We start from the raw sequence: 18,367 nt of genomic DNA, 5'->3' as shown, positions 1-18,367 counted from the left end.
TTCCATCAGATAGGCCATCATAGCTGTTCAGTCTAAAGTAATCCTACTTGCAGTTACACAATTTTCTAAAGAACTCAGTAGAAATATTAGATTGTCCTATGTACAGTGGATCTGTAGTGCGTCCCAAACTAACATCACACACACAAAATTTATATATAAGGTACTACAGATCCACTTTATATAGCACAATCTAGTATTTCCATTGAGTCCTTCAGAAAGTCTTCTAGCGTGGATATATGTATATACACATATACATATACGCTAGAAGACCACCCATTAGAACAAGGACGCTAGTTGTCTTTACAAAGACTACTTCACTGTGTTAACAAGTTCAGGAAACATGGAAACAAACCTGGGTCCGTATTGGGGTAAATTATCATAATGAAAGTAGTATCTGTAGATGTATTTGTCCAAATCCTCAAAAACCTTTTCATTATTATTTTGGTATTCCTTCATATCTTCCAGGTAATCCTTGACATCATTAACAAAATCAGTGAACAGCATCTGGTCATGTATAAATAATCCATTATGAAAAAACTTATTGATGAAATTTTCTAGTTCTCTCCAGTGATGAAAGTTATGTACAACTTGTTGCAAATACTTTTTCATTAGCCGATTAAATTCATCCACCCTGATAGGATCTGATACTCTGTTAAAGAGACTAATGAATTCTTGATGAGCACATTCAAAAATACCAGAGCAGCCCTTTAGGACAAACGGATGTTTTCTATTACACAAAGGATCATTGAGACATTTCTGTGAATCCGCATCTTTTTCAAATGTTGTAAACTGATGTTTTCTTCCATCTTTGAACTCTTTTGGCATGTTGGGTCCCCTGTAATGCATGTGCTTCAGATTCTCGTAAGAGTTATGTTCTCGGTAAAAAGTTCGAGCTTTCTTGTTTGCCTCCTGTCTTTTATCATTTGACTTCTTCTTTTCATCAAAGATGTTTTTTGTGGTATCTTTGAAGTGTCTGAATGTAGACTTTACAGAATCAGAGAATTTTTTCAGGTTTTCTTTCACTGCTTCTTTAGCCTGCTTAATCTTTTCCTTATGGTGTCTTACAAACTCTTTCGTGGAATTTTTCATAGCATCAAAAGTTTCTTTAACTGAACCAAAAAATGATTCCTTTGATTTCTTTTTAGTCTTACTTTGCCCTTTAGCACCTTTCTTTTGTCCCTTCTTACTCGTTTCTTGTTTTTCAGTTTGGTCTTTCGCTTCAACATACAGCTTCTCCCATAAGTCAGAGCGCTGTTGCTCAAAGTTTAGCTTTTTTTCTAGTTCTACTAGTCTTCCTCGCAGAGTTTCTATTTCTTGATTTTCTCTTAATGTATCATCATCAGTATTGTCAGGTGTTTGACGAGAACTTAACTGTTCCAGTTCTTTTTTTAGAGCTTCTGTAACATGACGTTCTTTGTCCAGTTCTCTCCTTAGCATCTGTGCCTCTGCAAAGAGTGTTTCCTTTTGCCTAAGAAAGTTGTGGTTTCTTTGCTTTTCCTCTTCCAAATGTTCCCTTAGTTTCTGATTTTCCATTACAATAGACTCAGTGCTAGTACCTTTATCTTCCAAGTTTCTAATTTGTTGTCTTAGCTTCCTTAATTCTTCCTGAAGTGAGGCCAAAGCTTTTTCTTCCTTCTCTAGAGATTCTCTTAAGTGTTGATTTTCTGCAGCAAGACTTTTTTTTTGAGATTCAAAGGATTTCTTCTCCACCTCAGTAGAGGTCAAACACGTGGCAAGATCTCCCTTGAGTGACTAAAACAAAAAGAAAACAAGCAAAAATACTACAGTTAGAATTGTTACAATTTCAGCTAGAAAGACCAAGGAAGCCCAGAGTTTACTTACCATTTTGGATACAGTGACACATGTTGCAGCAAGATGCAAAAATAGAGCTAGTTTGTTTATCTCAGATACACACACAGACACTTTCTTGGCAACAAAGACCATGTGAGAGGCTCCCCCTTCCAACCAGAGGTCATCACCCCTTGCTTGTATTGCTTTAACTAGCTGAAGGATAGCAAACTGGGTACATGAATTGATCCATCTTAAAAGGAAATGAAAATGTGCATGTTTGCCGTTGATTTATGTTCAGCAAACTGGGTTTACAGATTACAAAACCAAATACATTAGCAGAAGCAAGGGCATTCAACAGTTGGGGCAGAAAATCAGGAACTGATTTTGAACCAAATTTGCTGCTGAAAATATGTGTTCATGTAACCATATCGTAACACAAAAGGATCTCCCCAGTCTCTTAGCATCCTTGACAAACTCTAGAACTAAACCTATTGAATTATGTATAAATGCTGCTATCAGCAACATGAAAGAAAACTTAAAAAAAAAAAAAAAAAAGACATGCACACACAAAGCACTCCCTAATCACCTCTCTGAATGATCTAACAGCAACAAACTAAACATACAGGTTAAGTATTTAAAAAATTAATAACCATTGACAATTTAGAAAGCAAATTCACAAAACCTGTAGGTTCAACCAGTAATAGGTTTTTACCAGCATGTTCTACTTCAGCTGTCTTCATTAACAACAACCTGGCACTGTCATAGGGAAAGAGACAGTCTCTGTGTCCAGATAACTCCTATGCTACATACATTAAAAACCAGTATCTTTAAACACATTCCAATAACAAATCTGATCAAAATACAAAATCTTTGTCAAGAATTCAGGGGAAAGAAAAATGGCACTCTCAGAAAGAACTTACTAAAGAAAAAAATGTAATGGATTTGTGTGATAAATTAATTTCACTTTGTGTAAGTTACACATGTAATGACAGAATAACCCAATGACTTCCAGCTAAACTCATACCTACCCCCACTTTATAAGGCACTTTATCTCCTTGCTCTTGCTGGCACTGGTAAAGGTCATCTTTCGTATCCTTTAATTCACGTGTCTTTGTCACAAGCTGCTGACGTTTCTGGATCTGTATTGTACCTACAAAGAGAACAACTTTCTTTTGATAGTCTGACTTACATTAAGTAGTTAGAGGAACAGACGAACCTAAACATCATCTTCATTTTCTCTGCAAATTCAAAAGCATTCTTACCTTGCAATTTCTGCCTAGGGCTTACTGTTTAGCTGTAACAAAATAAAGATTATAAAACCAGATCGTTGCATACTGATTCTGTTTCTTCCAATGATAAACAACTTCTCAAACAGACCCAAAAATTCGCTTTTATTTGATGATAACAAATGAAGGAATTTCAGAACACTACATAGAAGTAAGTTAGATACGAAACAACAAAAGTTATGCAGCAAAGGATATGTGATTTTTTTTGTCATTTTTTTAGTAACATGCAAGCCAATCAGGATAAAAGGGAGACCATTAGTCCATGCATTTTCTATTTCAGAACTACAACTTTTACCGTTAAGTAAAGTTACAAGAATAAGAGGATCTTAACACAATATTTAAACTTTCATGCAGAAACACAATTATCACACACTGCTCACAAAGCAGCAAGCATTTGCAGGCCCTATCTTGTCATTCTTATCCATGAGTGAAGGCTGAATAGTAAGCAAATACCCTATCTTTCAATTGTCAGACAAAGGCTGACACACACTATTTTTCGGGGGGGGGGGGGGGGGGGGGGGGGGGGAAGTCTTCATTGTACTAGCCACCAATTTTTTCCATCAAGTAAAACTTCTTTACTGGTACTTCCCTACCTATACACGTTCTGTAAATCCTAACACTGATGTAGTTTCTATTTCTTTGCTTTGAAGATTCTCTTGAATTGAGTCTAAAGCAGATGGCAACAGCAAGTTTTGGGTATTTCTTTCAAAACCAATGCAGCATATGCAGAGTTCTATTTCTGTATTTAAAGGGGGGGGGGTGTATTAGTAAAAAGAGAAGAAATTCTATAAATACCATTATACTGAGGATTTTTTTGTGCTCTCTTAATTTCTATTTAACATATTGTCAAGTATGAACTTAACAACAGACAATGCTGTATTAAACCAAGTTGAACTTCAACAGTTCAATTCAGCTAAGGGAAAGCAACGGTTTTACAGCAATGATTTTAAGTTTGCAGAGTCCTAATAAACACTTTTGGAAGCATAGATCCTTGTATAAGTGAATTTAAGTATACTGACAGTAAATTTGTTTTTCATATTTATGTTTTATAGATACTTTTGAAGAAGTCCACTGATCCTAAGAATCTGAAGACTGCCTCAGAAAAATCACCAGTTAGTGTAAAGGGTTCATGTTAAGAGGAACCTGAATTACAGAAAAACACTTAAACTGTTTTCTCTCCTTATCAAGAATCATAATCTAGATACAGTAAGCAAAAATGACATTTAACAACACAGAAAGGGTAGCAAAGACACTAAAAATGCACATAATGAGGCACCATTCCTCACTAATTGGTTTGTGTTTCCAGCTGGTACTCTAAGTCACAGTATCCTTCAGATTCTTTAAGTAATCTACCCAAATCCCTAGCATTACAGCAATATTCCCTTTTTCAGATTCTGGTTAAAGAAAAAAATTAAATAACTGAATGTCCGTAAGGAGACACTCTTCTGGCAAGGGCCTCCTAGCTTCAGCTTTTCCAGTTACCTATTTTCCTGGAAAGCTTGCCCTCTTTCAGATCTCCTTCCTAGAGCATCATAAAGCCAGCTAACTCAGTTTAATACCATTTAGGATACAGTTATTGATTAAAACCTAATCCTAGTTGCTTTCCACATCTTTGGAAGTCTTAAAGGTGTCCTGGAGCTCCAGCTAAAGGGAAAACACTATCCTGATACTGACCCAAAATGAAAAAAAGTAATTTCATAAAAAGTAACCCTTTCCAATCCTCTTACATGACAATTAACCTAGCATTAAAAGACTGCTGTGGAAAACATTCATTCCAAGTTGAATCATGGAAATGCAACGTAGTCCTCTAGGGAGATGGATTTCTCTTTGCAAGTTTGTGTTTAAAAAAAAAACCAAAACCACCAAACAAAAACCAGGAAGATGGAAAGCGGGGTTTTATTTCCTTTCTAGTGGTAGAAAGATTAGTTAGCACATAACCATGAAGAACTTCTATTTGAAGAAGCAAAAACTAAAGCCACATGGAGTTGCCTTCTTTCTGCTGAGAATGCTGTCAGCACTGTCATCAGCAATGACAATTTTTATTTAGAAGTAGAGATTCAATGAATGAACAAGTCAAAGTGAATCCCTTAATAAAGATACTACCCTGAGTACATTTCCAAGATCTATTTCTCATCCATAGATCTCAAAGTTCTTTAAAAGGACAGTATTTATCATTAACCCCAATTTAAACACAGTAAAATGATTAACAGAATTGAAACCTCAAGTTACCACCACAAAGCACTATCAAAGAATGGTCTAGCCATTGTGCTCCTCTCTGCTTCTAGCACACCAACAATACATCAATCAGTTTTTACACCAGCTACTACTAGCTGCAGCTGCTAAATAAAAAGTATTTTACATGACTGGATTAGTCATTCCTATAATCCCACATACACTAGTAATTCTTAAGACTTGATTTTTTTTTTTTTTTTTACATTTAAGTATGCATACATACATACATGGATGTGTGTGTACACATACGCACAACTGAAAAAGGAAATCTGAATGCAAGCACAACATCCACAATACATCACTCATGACTCTTACCTTCAGGTTTACCTAAGAACAAAAAAAAAAATCAGGGTCGAGTGAAAACTAGTATAAATCTCAAATGTCAAAATTTAGACCCCTAACAATTAGTCAAAATCAAATCCAATTAGAATCATAATCCCAGTCTCAAATTGAATCACAATTCTTCTTATAAAGACACATTTTCATATAAAACTAAAACTACTCAGGAAAAATTACTATTAAAAATAAATGCACTCTATCATTTTTATCATAACACACGTATCTTAGAAAATCAGGATTGCACTACGTAGATTTAGATCTGTAATGAGTTCTTCTATTTTGTTAAACGTAGTAATAATCTGCGTAATGCTTAACTTTAGGCAATGCACTGAACACAGAAAAATTGCTGCTATCCTGGATTCCGTAAACCACTTGGGAATTGCAAGGACAACTACAGTGTATTTTTCTCCACTGGAGAGAGAAAAATATTGATACTATGAACTCCTGTAAAAAACATGCCTTGCTCTTACATTTACCAGATGAGTACATATGGGACAAAAGCCTGAAATAATTCTGTGAAAGCTGTAGGAATGATAAGCACTACCACAAATTTATTTCAAAAGAAAAGATGTGAAAAATGAAGGGTACACACTGCATTATGAGAACAACAAGAAATTTCTATCTGGAAGGGCAATCAAAAATTAATTTCTTTTTATTTACTTCAATTTTAAAGTAGTGTATATTGAATACAATTGCACTGCTGAAGGGCCTCCCTACATTATCCATACATTAGCAGTTGCTTTTTCTCATTTTTAGGTTTAGATTGTAAGCAGAGAACAAGAAAAAAATCAGTCACCCAAAAATGATATTTGTTACGTAAGGTGTTGATTCTATGTATTTTGTTTTCTATAAACTCACCATAGAAGTGTCCAAAGCCCATGCTGATTGCAATCACCAAAGCTAGTATGATGCATCTGTTAAGGCCACTACTGAACTGGCGTTTGTGCTGCTCTTCTCTGGGAGGTTCAGACTCCATTTCAGCAGGTGACCCACCCTCAGCCTCAGAGCTGGAGATCAGCCTCTTCTTAGCCCGACGTTTTCGCACTGTGGGACTGGACTGATTGCTAGTTTCATCACTACTTGATTCATCATTGCTAGCCTGAGATGAAAAAACTGAAAACCAACATAGAACAGTCTTTAAAATGCACTAATTGTTGCTTTAAAAATCAATTTGAGTACCAAAATCCATCATATTTATGCAAAATGTGTTTGGCATTTATCTGAGAGAACATTGATAAAACAAAATAAAAATTCTCAATGTGACAGTTAACACTTGATCTCCAAGGTTAAGAATTCATTTTTTAAAATGAAAAGATAGAAAATCAAAAAATCATCAGCAAAAAACTGTATGGCACTTCCCCATACCTTATCATTCACTCATTAGAAAGTGTTTCTTTCAGACAATCCTGCCTCTTAAAGCACCTATATGTACTGCCTCTGCAAATTCTAATCAAGTAGAAAGGTTAAGAATTCAGTTTTCCTTCTCTTACAGATACTGAGACTGAACTATTTAATAACAAAAGAGCAACAGAAAGCCTTGTTAAAAGGAAACCTCCTAAAAGACAGACATGGTTTTATTGTATTATCTCAAAAAACTTCATTCTGTGATCTACATGCAGCTGCATTCAAAATTCCATTAAAGTTCCATTAATGTAGGTATTATAAATATCCAAAGCTTTGCATTGCAAATTTATTTAAATATGTAATTTTGTTTACTTTTAGTATCTACCATATACTACCTATTAACATCTTTACCCACCTTGCAAAAAAGCCAAAAGTCATTTTCAACCACTACTGCACAGGAAAAGAACCACTCAGGTGCTTCTGTGTTTGTCCCTCCCTAACACTCTGAATCCAAAACGCTTCTATTACCTGACTGATGTTTTGGAAGATTGAATTGGCTAAGATTTGAGATAAGAACAAATTCTAACCATAAAAAAAGAAATCTTTTATAGCATTTCTGTAAAATGGTATTTGTCATACCATTTGTACGTTCACGTTCCTATGGCCCAAAAGCCACATACTGTAACTGGGAAATAACAACAGAGCTGTAATTGTTTGTTCCTATTAGTAGTACAAATGCTTGCTGCATGTACTGTAAATAAATTTATATAATCCAGTATATAAGTAATGATTATTTAATCTCCCTCCTTTGAAAGCATCATTTTCGAGCGTAAGGCAAATATCAAGGGGAAGCAGTAGCAGGGTGAAAAAGAAGCTTTCAAATATCTATGTTCATGTAGCTAATTCATATGCCTGAAATAGATTCAATGTGATCTACGAAGCCTCCAGCACATAACAAAGTGCTCCTGCTCAGATAGTCCTAAATTTGATGCCCGCAATTACACAATGCTTATGCCCCTTCTAGAAATACGGCTGTTCATTCTCATATCAGAGATCATCACTCAAATGTAAAAATATAAATACAGAGTTACTGTCCTTGAACATTTCACAACTGAAAATCATTTGTTTGAGCAAAGCCATGCACACATCACTGAATAGACAAGAATGCCAAGCCATTATCTATAAAAAGCATTACCAGTTAAGATTCCTCACTGAAAATAAATTCCAACTTCATAGAAGTGATTGCATCAACCCCAGAAAAGATTACCAGTTAGTATCTGGAATACATGTTTAATTTCTGATGCCATGGACAAGCAACAGGTCAGATAACAAAAGATAACTTCCCCTCTTACTAAAAAAAAAAAAAAATCCATTTTAGTCAATTGGTCAAACCAGACTGACCAAGCAGGCATTGTAATAAAGACAAATCACTTAAACAGCTACTTGACATGCAGATTCTTAAATGAATTTATATAGCTTGGCAGAAAAGGACACTATTTTAGAATCAGTCATTTAAGCAGATGCATAATTCCTCAATCCTGGACAATAAAGACAAGCATTCAGAAATTAGTCAGGAGAGAGGTATTTTTACTAGAACACAGAGGTCAGACATTATAAAGGATTATACAGGACCTACTTATTAAGACAGGTGTTACTGCTGCTTGTTTGGTTTTTTAGAGTTTTTTCAACAACCAGCAAGCTTAGATGTATGGAATACAAAAGTGGTTAAGGAACAAGCTGCTTCTAGCCAAATGGGAAATTCTTTGATATACACTGGACAGCAAAGTATAGGAAAGAAAAAAAAAAAAAAAAAACAGACAATCAGAAAGCAAAGAGAAAAAGCTGTAAGACACTCAGAGCCATTCATAAGCACTTATTGGCAAGTTGTCAACAGCATTACACTTTCAGACAAGAATGACATTGGCTTACAACTGCTATAAGAATTCAGTACAAAGCTGTACTCTAACATTCACAGGATGAAAAGGAGTATAAATGAAACAAAGTGTGACCACAGTAGCAGTCCAAAATTCTAGCTTCTGCTATGATTTTGAAGTGTCAGACCTACACTAGAAACCAGATGAGGTAACAATGCCAGTTAACAATGTGATTTTCTTTGACGTTTCTGCAGACACATCTCAAGCCTAGATGCAGTTTATTTCAGTATATGAGCGCTTCTGCTAGTTAACTTCATTCATGAAGCAGTATTAAAACATTTCTGTTTGCATGGTGAAGACAGCCTAAAACAGGAATTGGTTTGCAAGTAAAAGTGGCAGAAAATCCTTGTAGAACATTTTAGTATCTACATTAGGAAAATCTGAAGCTCATCCTTTTTCCAACATAATAGAAAACTCAACAAGAAGTGGATGGCAAAGATTTCCATTGCCAAAAAGTGGCATGAAAATTTTGACTGCTAAAACTTTGGCATTTAAAATAAATGCAAAAGTAGTCCAGGCATTTTCTATAATACTTAAGTCAATCAAATGCACAGCACTAAAGACCATGCTGAAATCAGCTTAAGTTAGAAGGAAGAAATTCTTTTTGCCAGTCACACATAGATTTGGAATCCAACAAGAACCATTCATTTAAACGGTCAAGCATATGTATTAAAATGTATTACAAAGCTTACTGATGCCCATTCCAAATTTACATGTAAGTTTTAACATCTTTCAAAAAAGCAAATAAAACACTGACAGCTTAGCCAAATTCTTCAGTGAGGACTGGCTTTCAGCATCTGTTTGGAATATCACTACTGTAAGATCAAGTCAGATTGCTACCGATAATTTTAAGAACATTCCATGCAAGCCATAAGCAATCAGCTTTACACAAGCTGATCAAATTTAATCACACCACCTTGGAAAGGAAGACTGCGAGACACATGCTCTTTCACCTCATTTCCCCATCCCCTTACACAATCAGGAATCTTCCTCAGCTTCTCCAGCCAACTGACTTTTGTGTACAAAAACATGGGGAAAAAAAAAAAAAAACATTTTTAGAACTCAGCCCTAAAAGAAAAAAGAAAGTCAACTAGATTTTAAATTAAAAATTAAGTCAAGTCATCCAGAAGACTTAAAGAAGGTGACAGCTTTGTTACGAATCATCACTGGTCATAATTAGATACTAAGCTGTCATTTTCTGATTCCAATGGATACTATACAGATACATGAACCTTTAACAATGCTTTATTCTACTCCTAAGATAAAACAGTATTTTAAGAAAAATCCTGCTCTTGTAATAAACTTACTTTGAAAGGTAAAAGCCAGTAACACAAAAGTGTTATAGAGAATAAAGAGAACAGAAAAGATTACAAATAAGCAGCCAAACAGAATTAAAAAGGAAGACTAGAGAACTAGAGAAGATTAACACAACAGTAAGTTTGGGTTTGTTGGTTCTGTTTGTTTGTTTTTAATTGGCCAAATATTCATATCCTTCCTCCTGAATATCATGTGTTGCATTTCTGCCAAGTACTGGGAGTATTTTAAAAAATATATATATTCTATGTAGCTATGAAGGTAAGCAAAAAGTTTTTGTAGTCATGCTGCTATTAATCCTCATGGCCCCAAAAATCAATTCTCTCCCAGTTGCTAGTTATTTATGCCAACTCTATAAGAGCCAAAAAAATTGCCAAGAGAAAACCTACAATTATTCTGTGAACTAAAAGTCATTTTAATTCTCAAAAATAAATAGAAAGTAAATTTCTAGCATAAAATAGTGAACACCTAATGGGAGAGAACACTTTCAAATAAAAAGATTGCAGGCATACATTTGGACAAAGTTTTAGAGTTAGGGCAACTAGAGTTGCCCTAGAGACTACAAATACTTGGACATGCACTCAACAAGACCAATTTTTTTTTCCCTCTCCACGCAAAGAAGGTTCCCTAAGCAAAGAGTCGTGTCCACCCCCGTGACATTTTTGCACACAGTTGCTTAGCAATTTGTTGCTCTTACCAGTTTCTAGATGGGAAAACGCATATTGACTGCTAGAGGAGGAACCCATGTTAAAATCCTCTGAACTTTGAACTTCTTCACCATCAGCTGGAGCTTCCTCCTGACTTTGAGTTTCTTCTGGTTTTGGAGCTTCAAGTGTAACAATGTCAGAATCATCGCTAATAGTTCCAATGCAGGACCCATCATCAGGGATTTTTTCCTTCTTTCCCTAGGGAAATGGACAATGTAAAAGTTATTCAGATACATACAATATAAAGTAATTTAAAAAAACAGCAAGACTTCTTAATGCTCTAAAGAAAGGAAAAATCAGTATCTTTATTTTAATGCCTTCAAAACATTCCTTGGCATTGTCAGATGGGGCTTACAGAAGCTTCTGAATAACATAACGTAATTTACCTCTGGAATTGTTTGAGTTTCCTCAAAAGCAGAGAGAGTATTATCTACCACTGGTATCTCTCCATCATTGGTGTCTTGAGCTATATAAATAAAGAGAGGAAAAAAACAAACAAACATGGGATTAAAACCAGTAACTCCACAAATGATGCCCACTCCCATATAATATTAAAATATGTATAATAGTGACAGATTTCTATTATCTACGCATAACAGGGAAGGTTTCCTAAAAATACACTATATCTCATTTTTAATATCCCTCTAACAAACATGAGAATCCAATTTGTCATTATGTAATACAATGTTTTGGAGGATACTTAAATTCAAATGGTCATACTGATCATAATGCAAGTAACCTATAAATGAAAAGCACAGTTAGATAAAAAACAACACTATACTGTAAGTTGATGCCACAGTACATTTGTAGGCTAGGATAACTAAAATATTTTCCAGGTAGTCATTAGAGTTTGAGTGTCTAGTCCTGCTTCTACAAGGAGAGGTTATGAATTTGGAAACATGGCCAAGCTCAAATTTACTCAACTGCACACTGAACCTGTCACAAACGTGTTCTCATACCAATATTAACAAGTTAAGTATTAAATTTAGTAATTAAGTGAAAGGATTTTCATTATATTAATATGCACCAGACTTACACTTCCAACTCAAGAAATGCTAACAGTGCCACAATTTTATTTTTTAGGTGTAAAAGCATTGATGGTTCCTTCCAAATTACTCTTTATTTGATCTATGACTTTATTAAGGAATGTTTAATATAGTAAATTTATTTTATCAATAGCACTTCTATAAACTATTTTCCAGCAACACCAGCACATACTATTCTATAACACATCTAACGTATTGACAAAATGAAAGACATTCTACTCATTTCACCTATTTTTGGAAAAAATACTTTTATAAAGTTGATGACTGAATATTTTCCACAACTCTGATGAAGCAAGTACTTTGACAGAGGCCTACAAAGTATACAAACTCTATTAAAAATACTAATTTTGTGCCAATGCTACAACAGACATTTACCTATTTTATGGAACTGCTCCTCTTTTAATATATTACCTTGCAAATCAATTGGTTGCTCCTCTTCTTGCAAAGAAACATATTCTTCTGAAACAAACTCATGGGTATCATTTGTGCTTCCATTTTCTGAAGTCACTGTCTCTATGTCAGAACCCTGGAGATGAAGAGTTTTAAATGAACATTACAGTTATTGAGGTTTCCACTAGTAAAGCAGAAGGAAAGTGTTACAAATAAAACAGAACATTAATAATAAAAACAGAAGAGAATAATAACCTTTAAAACTGAAGAAGACTTTAAGCAAAGAAAAGCAAGAGAAATACCAAGTAATTAACTAGAGGGAAACAACTGTTAGTGTGTAATACTTATGACCATGGTTGAAAAAAGGCAGAGGAGGACAATTCTAGGGGGAAAAAAAAAAAAAAGGCAATTTAGGCATCAATTAACAACTATGCTAAGTATTTTAAATAACTATTTTCTATTAGCTTTATTAGACCTATTTATTAAATAGAATTTAGAGAAACAGAGGAGATTGTCAAATGAGTTTTGAATATGGGATCTAACACTTGCACACATGTCCATGTATTGTATGTAAATACACACACCCTCCCCAAAATGGAACTTCAAGAGTACCACCATGAATTCTAATAAGTACTAGTACCAGGAAAAAACATGTCTAACTCTACTCCATCTCAATTCCTGTCAGCAAATTTGAATGGCTGTTTTAATAGTACATCTCTGACACCAGGAAAACAAATATTTATACAATCCCTAAATTGGATTTCTGTCTTTAATCCAGAAAGAAGCCTTAGTTATTAGTCAGCTGCCAGTCAGCAACAACCTCAGAGCAAAACAGGAACTGAAGATAAACAATGCACAGAGACTGCAGGGCACTAAAGGCAAGCAATATGGTTAACAACTCTAAATATTTAATCTTTATATTGTAATTTTTGTTTAAAAGAGCTGATGGAACACAAGTAAGGTTATCAGAAAACTATAAACATGCAAAACATAACTGAAAAATACTAAGTCACTCTGATCCATAAATAACTTGAGCTGTTTTTGTAAACATAGTTATTTTTGCAACAGCAGGTGTGAAATTACAGTAGTAGTAATACTTCCAGATCAGTTTCCCTAGATGCCTCATTTCAGGACTCAAGCAAACATGTATGCTTTTGTTTTTAAGAAGAGACTCTACTGCAGGAAGATTAGATACCTGAAAGAGACTTGTATAAGATACATTCTACAATCACATTACAAAGTTATGTTCCTTTTTAAGAGGCTACAAAAATTAACTGCTTTAGTAATTTGACAAATACTTTGTATTTTTTTCTTTTGGCTACAAAAGTATCACAAGTTTAATCTCAAATGTTTTGCGGAAACTTGCCATTCAATTATAGGTAACATTAAAATGAGCGAAATCTCAGGAAAGAAAATACAAAATTATTTGGGGTTTTTGGCTTGGTTGGGTTTTATAGACAGGTATATAGATTTATTATGGGACTATTGTTCTCTAGTGTAATAGAAACATTACTCTCATTTCTTGAGTTGTGAAGAAGAAAAAGAATAACAAAAATTTCGTTTGCCCCAGTTCCACAACAAGACAAACATCAGGAATATAGCTTTAAAAAGATTAAAATCTTAGCTAAAATACCAAGAAACTGGGCTAGCTGAGTACAAGGTAAGCCATACTTTTTTAAACACATGCAGTCTGGTGTGGATGTCTGAACTCTCCGATTCACTTCATCTGTTGCTAGACCATCACCCTTCCATTTCATCAACAGCAAAGAGGCAGAGAAAGGATATAATCTCCTCACTATGCTCCTTTTCCTACACAAAATTAGCAAGTCCTTTCTTAAGAGTAGTCCAACAATACACAGCATCACTCCTCTGTTCAAAGCAGGTATTAATTTCAGCATACACAGCTGTCAGTGGTCTGCAATCACAACCTACCCAACTGCCATTTCTTGCCCCTCTTAACTTGGTGCCTTTGTAAACAGCAAAACAAATCCAGAAACTGATTCTGATGTGTCATCATCAATACAGGTTGCAATAATACGCAAGAAAGTAATACTATAGTATTCAAAATTTGTCTAATCCTTAGCTCTATCCCTTTCCTAAGTATCCAAGTCATTTCCCCAAAGTATACAGCAGTCCACATGCCACCCCTTCCCTGGATAACAAGTGTGTGAAGGGTATCTAGCCATCCCATTCATTCTACTTTCTTCACACTCAGATTTAAAGCTGTCTTGCCGGGATAACGCCAATAACGGGAGCTCTTAAACACCAGTGTTTTCCCACCCCAGAGTGATTTAATTTCTTTTAATCAGGGAAGAATAACTGGGAACAGAAAATCTCTACATCACAGAAATCTATTCTGCTTTGGCTAGACAAATCCCTGCCTTCCTATAATCTTGTATTATGTTAATTTACTCAGACTGCACAATTTATTTTCAGTTACAGTGTAAAATAACCATCCCAAGTATGAAAATAAAGCCTGCAATTCACAGCTGAGTAACCCAACTGTTGCAGCCAACTCCTAAATCCTTTCACTTTTATAAGAAGTCTGTAAAAGTCCGGCAGCATGTGCGCTCCTGTATCCCACTTGGTCTTGTAGTGGTGGACTTGGTAGTATTAGGTTTACAGTGGGACCTGATGATCTTAAAGGTCTTTTCCAACCTATACGATTCTGTGATTCTGTGTGACTAGAGTGAGTTTTCTGTTTCTCTTTTGGTGACAGGATTCCCAACTTGTCATCCAACCCAAAACAAGGAAAAGAAGTTTTAACCATGTCTTAAATACCACCTTGCTGCCAACAAAAGTAAAACCATGGCCCAACATTTATAAGCCACAAGCCGTATCGCTTGCTTTTGAAACTGAACTGAGCTTTCAAAACTCGAGTACAATCACAAACTTGTAATGACTTGCCTTTCGAATTACCCAGATTCATTATAATCTGCAAATAGGGGAGTGTGCAGTGAAGGAGAAACAGCTGATCACTAGCCATAACCTCTTCCTATTATCTCCTATTTTCCTTCTATGAATGAAATATCTCAAGTACTGTTCCTTGAAAATGTTTTGGGGCAGGCAACAAGAAGATACAGGCAGCCAATATGTAAGTGTCATTCCAGGGAAATAGTTAACTCATTTGCTCTGAGGATTCTGGCTCAATAACCTGCTCAGTTTACAAGACAATACTAAATACTTAACAAAACCAAAACAAACAAAAAAACCCAACCCCATACTACACCCACACATGAGCCAAGACCTGAAGAGATACAAAAATCCGCAGGACTAAAGAAGAAAAGTATATTGGAGGTCCCCGGTAATAGGTAGCGCCTCTCAGAGTTTGAGCAACTTAGGCCTGCCTTGTTCACTGCTAGGGGAAAGTAAGATAAAACATTAATCTTATCTAACTTCAAGTGTCTACACCTGGGCAAATACTTGAAGGCACCCTTACAATCAGTACAGTCAGCAGAGGCAAGACAACAAGTCATTTGATCAAATATAAGTGTTGACCTTCGCATAAGAATTACCATTCTCTAGACTCCATTGATTGTATTGATTTAATCTATACAATGCAAACTTAGAAACCAACATCAGATTCAGACGCCTACCTGTAGACACCTGAGCAACAACAAATCCCATCCCAACAGACCTTTCATTGCTTCACTTTTTTTTTTTTGTCTCTGTGCTGGTTTTGGCTGGGGTAGAGTTGATTTTCTTTATAGTAGCTAGTATGGGGCTATGTTTTGGATTTGTGCTGGAAACAGTGTTGATAACACAGGGATGTTTTAGTTACTGCAGAGCTGTGCTTACACAGAGTCAAGGCCTTTTCTGCTTCTCACCCCACCCCACCAGCAAGCAGGCTGGGGGTGTGCAAGAGGCTGGGAGGGGACACAGCTGGGCCAGCTGACCCCAACTGACCAAAGGGCTATTCCATACCATATGGCATCACTGTCAGCATATAAAGCTGGGGGAAGAAGAAGGAAAGGGGGGACATTCAGAGTTATGGTGTTTGTCTTCCCAAGTAACCGTTAAGAGGTGATGGAGCCCTGCTTTCCTGGAGATGGCTGAACACCTGCCTGCCGATGGGAAGTAGTAAATGAATTCCTTGTTTCCCTTTGCTTGTGTGCATGGCTTTTGCTTTACCTATTAAACTGTCTTTATCTCAACCCACGAGTTTTCTCACTTTTACCCTTCTGATCCTCTCCTGCATCCCACTGGAGGGGAGTGAGCGAGTAGCTGTATGGGGCTTAGTTGCTGGCTGGGGTTAAACCACGACAGTCTCAAGCTTTATTCTACTAGGAATTTAAAATTACTTTTGTTTTAATAAAGCCATTGTCACTTTATACAACTAGTCAAACATGAGAAGATAGGAAACACAAACACAAAAATTAAACCAGGGCTACACAAACATAATAGTGACTTTACAAATAGCTATACCCCAAGACTTGATCAAAGAATGAGGGAATTCTAGCATTTCATCCCAAATAAAAGTATGCCTAATAAATGAAGCTACAGCAGAGATCAAAGATGGACAGAAACACAACTGAAGCCATACAAATTTGATAGAGCTCCACACATCAATTGAATAGGTCTTAAAAGACAACATGTATTTTGAACCAAGAACAGTTTTTTGCCTTGCACACAGTCTGTTAGCTCTTTCCACCTGCCACCACACAATTTACCATCACAACTTCCTTGCACAATAATTAGATTGCTTTTGTATATTTCCTTATGGAAGATACCTCTTCAGTGACAGTTCGCCTAATGGAACAAAAAAACATTCTCTTAGTTGCTGCCACTAGCTCAGTCCTGCACTGCCATATGAAGTCCTCCTCCACAAGGTGCCAACATCCAGGTTATTTCTACATATTTTATGCCTTGCGCTCTCCTGCCTGAACAATAGGGCCAAAGAAACCCAGAATTCCAACGTGAATTGCAATGAACTTGTGCTAAAAGCTGCTGCAAGTCCCTGGAAAACACAAAAGAAAGTCACTTCAAAACTCAATCCTTCTCACAGAAGAATCTCTTACCACCTCCAAGCCTTTCAGGCTGTTAGAGTTTTCAAGACCCTCCAAGCATAAGTATGGCAAGGCCTCACCAATCATCATTTTAAGCTCCAAGAAGGCTATACTTCTCATTGCTGACCTGACAGTTCAGATATAAGGAGAGCTGCCCTGCCCTTCCATCACTTTAATTTCCCAAGAAAACCAATAAAAACGTTGGCATTCCTTTCCTCACTGTAGCTTCCCCTAGATTCCACTTGTGGCAAGAAAGCCTGGAAAAACTTCAGCATCTTGGGTATGGAATATATAGTTACATACTCTCTGTAACACAACCCTCTCCAAGGGATTTCCAACCAGTCTTTGCAACACTGTTGATTTCTGGAGACCCCAGACCCTCTAAACTTCCCATATCTTTCCTTCTCAATGCAGAACAGCATTCCACGCAAATGAAAGTGCTTAAAATTGTGCAAATAAGACCCAATAGGCCTACGTGCTTCTTTCTCCAAACTGCCTATGCATTCTGTAAGCAGAGTGAGGCAATACAAAAGATTAGAGGCAGCACATCTCACAGATGTCTTCAGGCCAGGCCTCAATGTCCTGAGGTCAGAGGCTCAACTCAAAGACAGACTGTTCCAGTCAGGAACAAAAGCAGACAGTTATGCACGAACTATAGTACTCACATGAGCCTTGAAATGCCTTCTTCTAATATTCTAGTCACTGAGCATAAACTTGTCTCTATCCTACATTTTCACAATAAGACAGAATGTAAGGACAAAGGGCTGTTCCTAAACAGCAACTGTTGAAGCTAGGATCAGATACCTTAGTGGTAGAAAAGACTCGGAGAAATCATGGAATCATTCATTCCCTTCTGCATGAGATATTTTTCCTGCCCATTATTCCCAACTTCTTTTTTTGTTTTTGGGGGTGGGGGGAGGGATTTGGAAGGAAAAGAAGAAATATATTAGCAACAACAGACAAGTTACATAGAATATC

At 36.1% G+C, this 18,367-nt stretch overlaps 1 protein-coding gene across 9 annotated transcripts in view; it reads right to left on the bottom strand.

The window, feature by feature from the left end:
• Positions 1-18,367, bottom strand: part of CCPG1 (cell cycle progression 1) — a 38,985-nt gene that overhangs the window by 15,285 nt on the left and 5,333 nt on the right. For 6 of the 9 annotated variants that reach the window (XM_075505979.1, XM_075505977.1, XM_075505983.1 and 3 more), the window contains exons 3-10: positions 12,405-12,519; positions 11,334-11,413; positions 10,938-11,145; positions 9,843-9,938; positions 6,507-6,761; positions 5,625-5,636; positions 2,820-2,941; positions 353-1,752 (exon numbers count right to left, since the gene is read on the bottom strand). In XM_075505979.1, the coding sequence (XP_075362094.1) occupies positions 353-1,752; positions 2,820-2,941; positions 5,625-5,636; positions 6,507-6,761; positions 9,843-9,938; positions 10,938-11,145; positions 11,334-11,413; positions 12,405-12,519 (2,288 nt within the window). The remainder of the gene's footprint in view (positions 1-352; positions 1,753-2,819; positions 2,942-5,624; positions 5,637-6,506; positions 6,762-9,842; positions 9,939-10,937; positions 11,146-11,333; positions 11,414-12,404; positions 12,520-18,367) is intronic. The other 3 variants (XM_075505978.1, XM_075505984.1, XM_075505985.1) reach the window with 3 other exon arrangements.

Source organism: Mycteria americana, chromosome 6 (genome assembly GCF_035582795.1).
Source record: "Mycteria americana isolate JAX WOST 10 ecotype Jacksonville Zoo and Gardens chromosome 6, USCA_MyAme_1.0, whole genome shotgun sequence".
Taxonomy (NCBI): domain Eukaryota; kingdom Metazoa; phylum Chordata; class Aves; order Ciconiiformes; family Ciconiidae; genus Mycteria; species Mycteria americana.
Note: the sequence above shows the minus strand (reverse complement) of the source record. Positions and strands in the feature narration are given on the sequence as shown.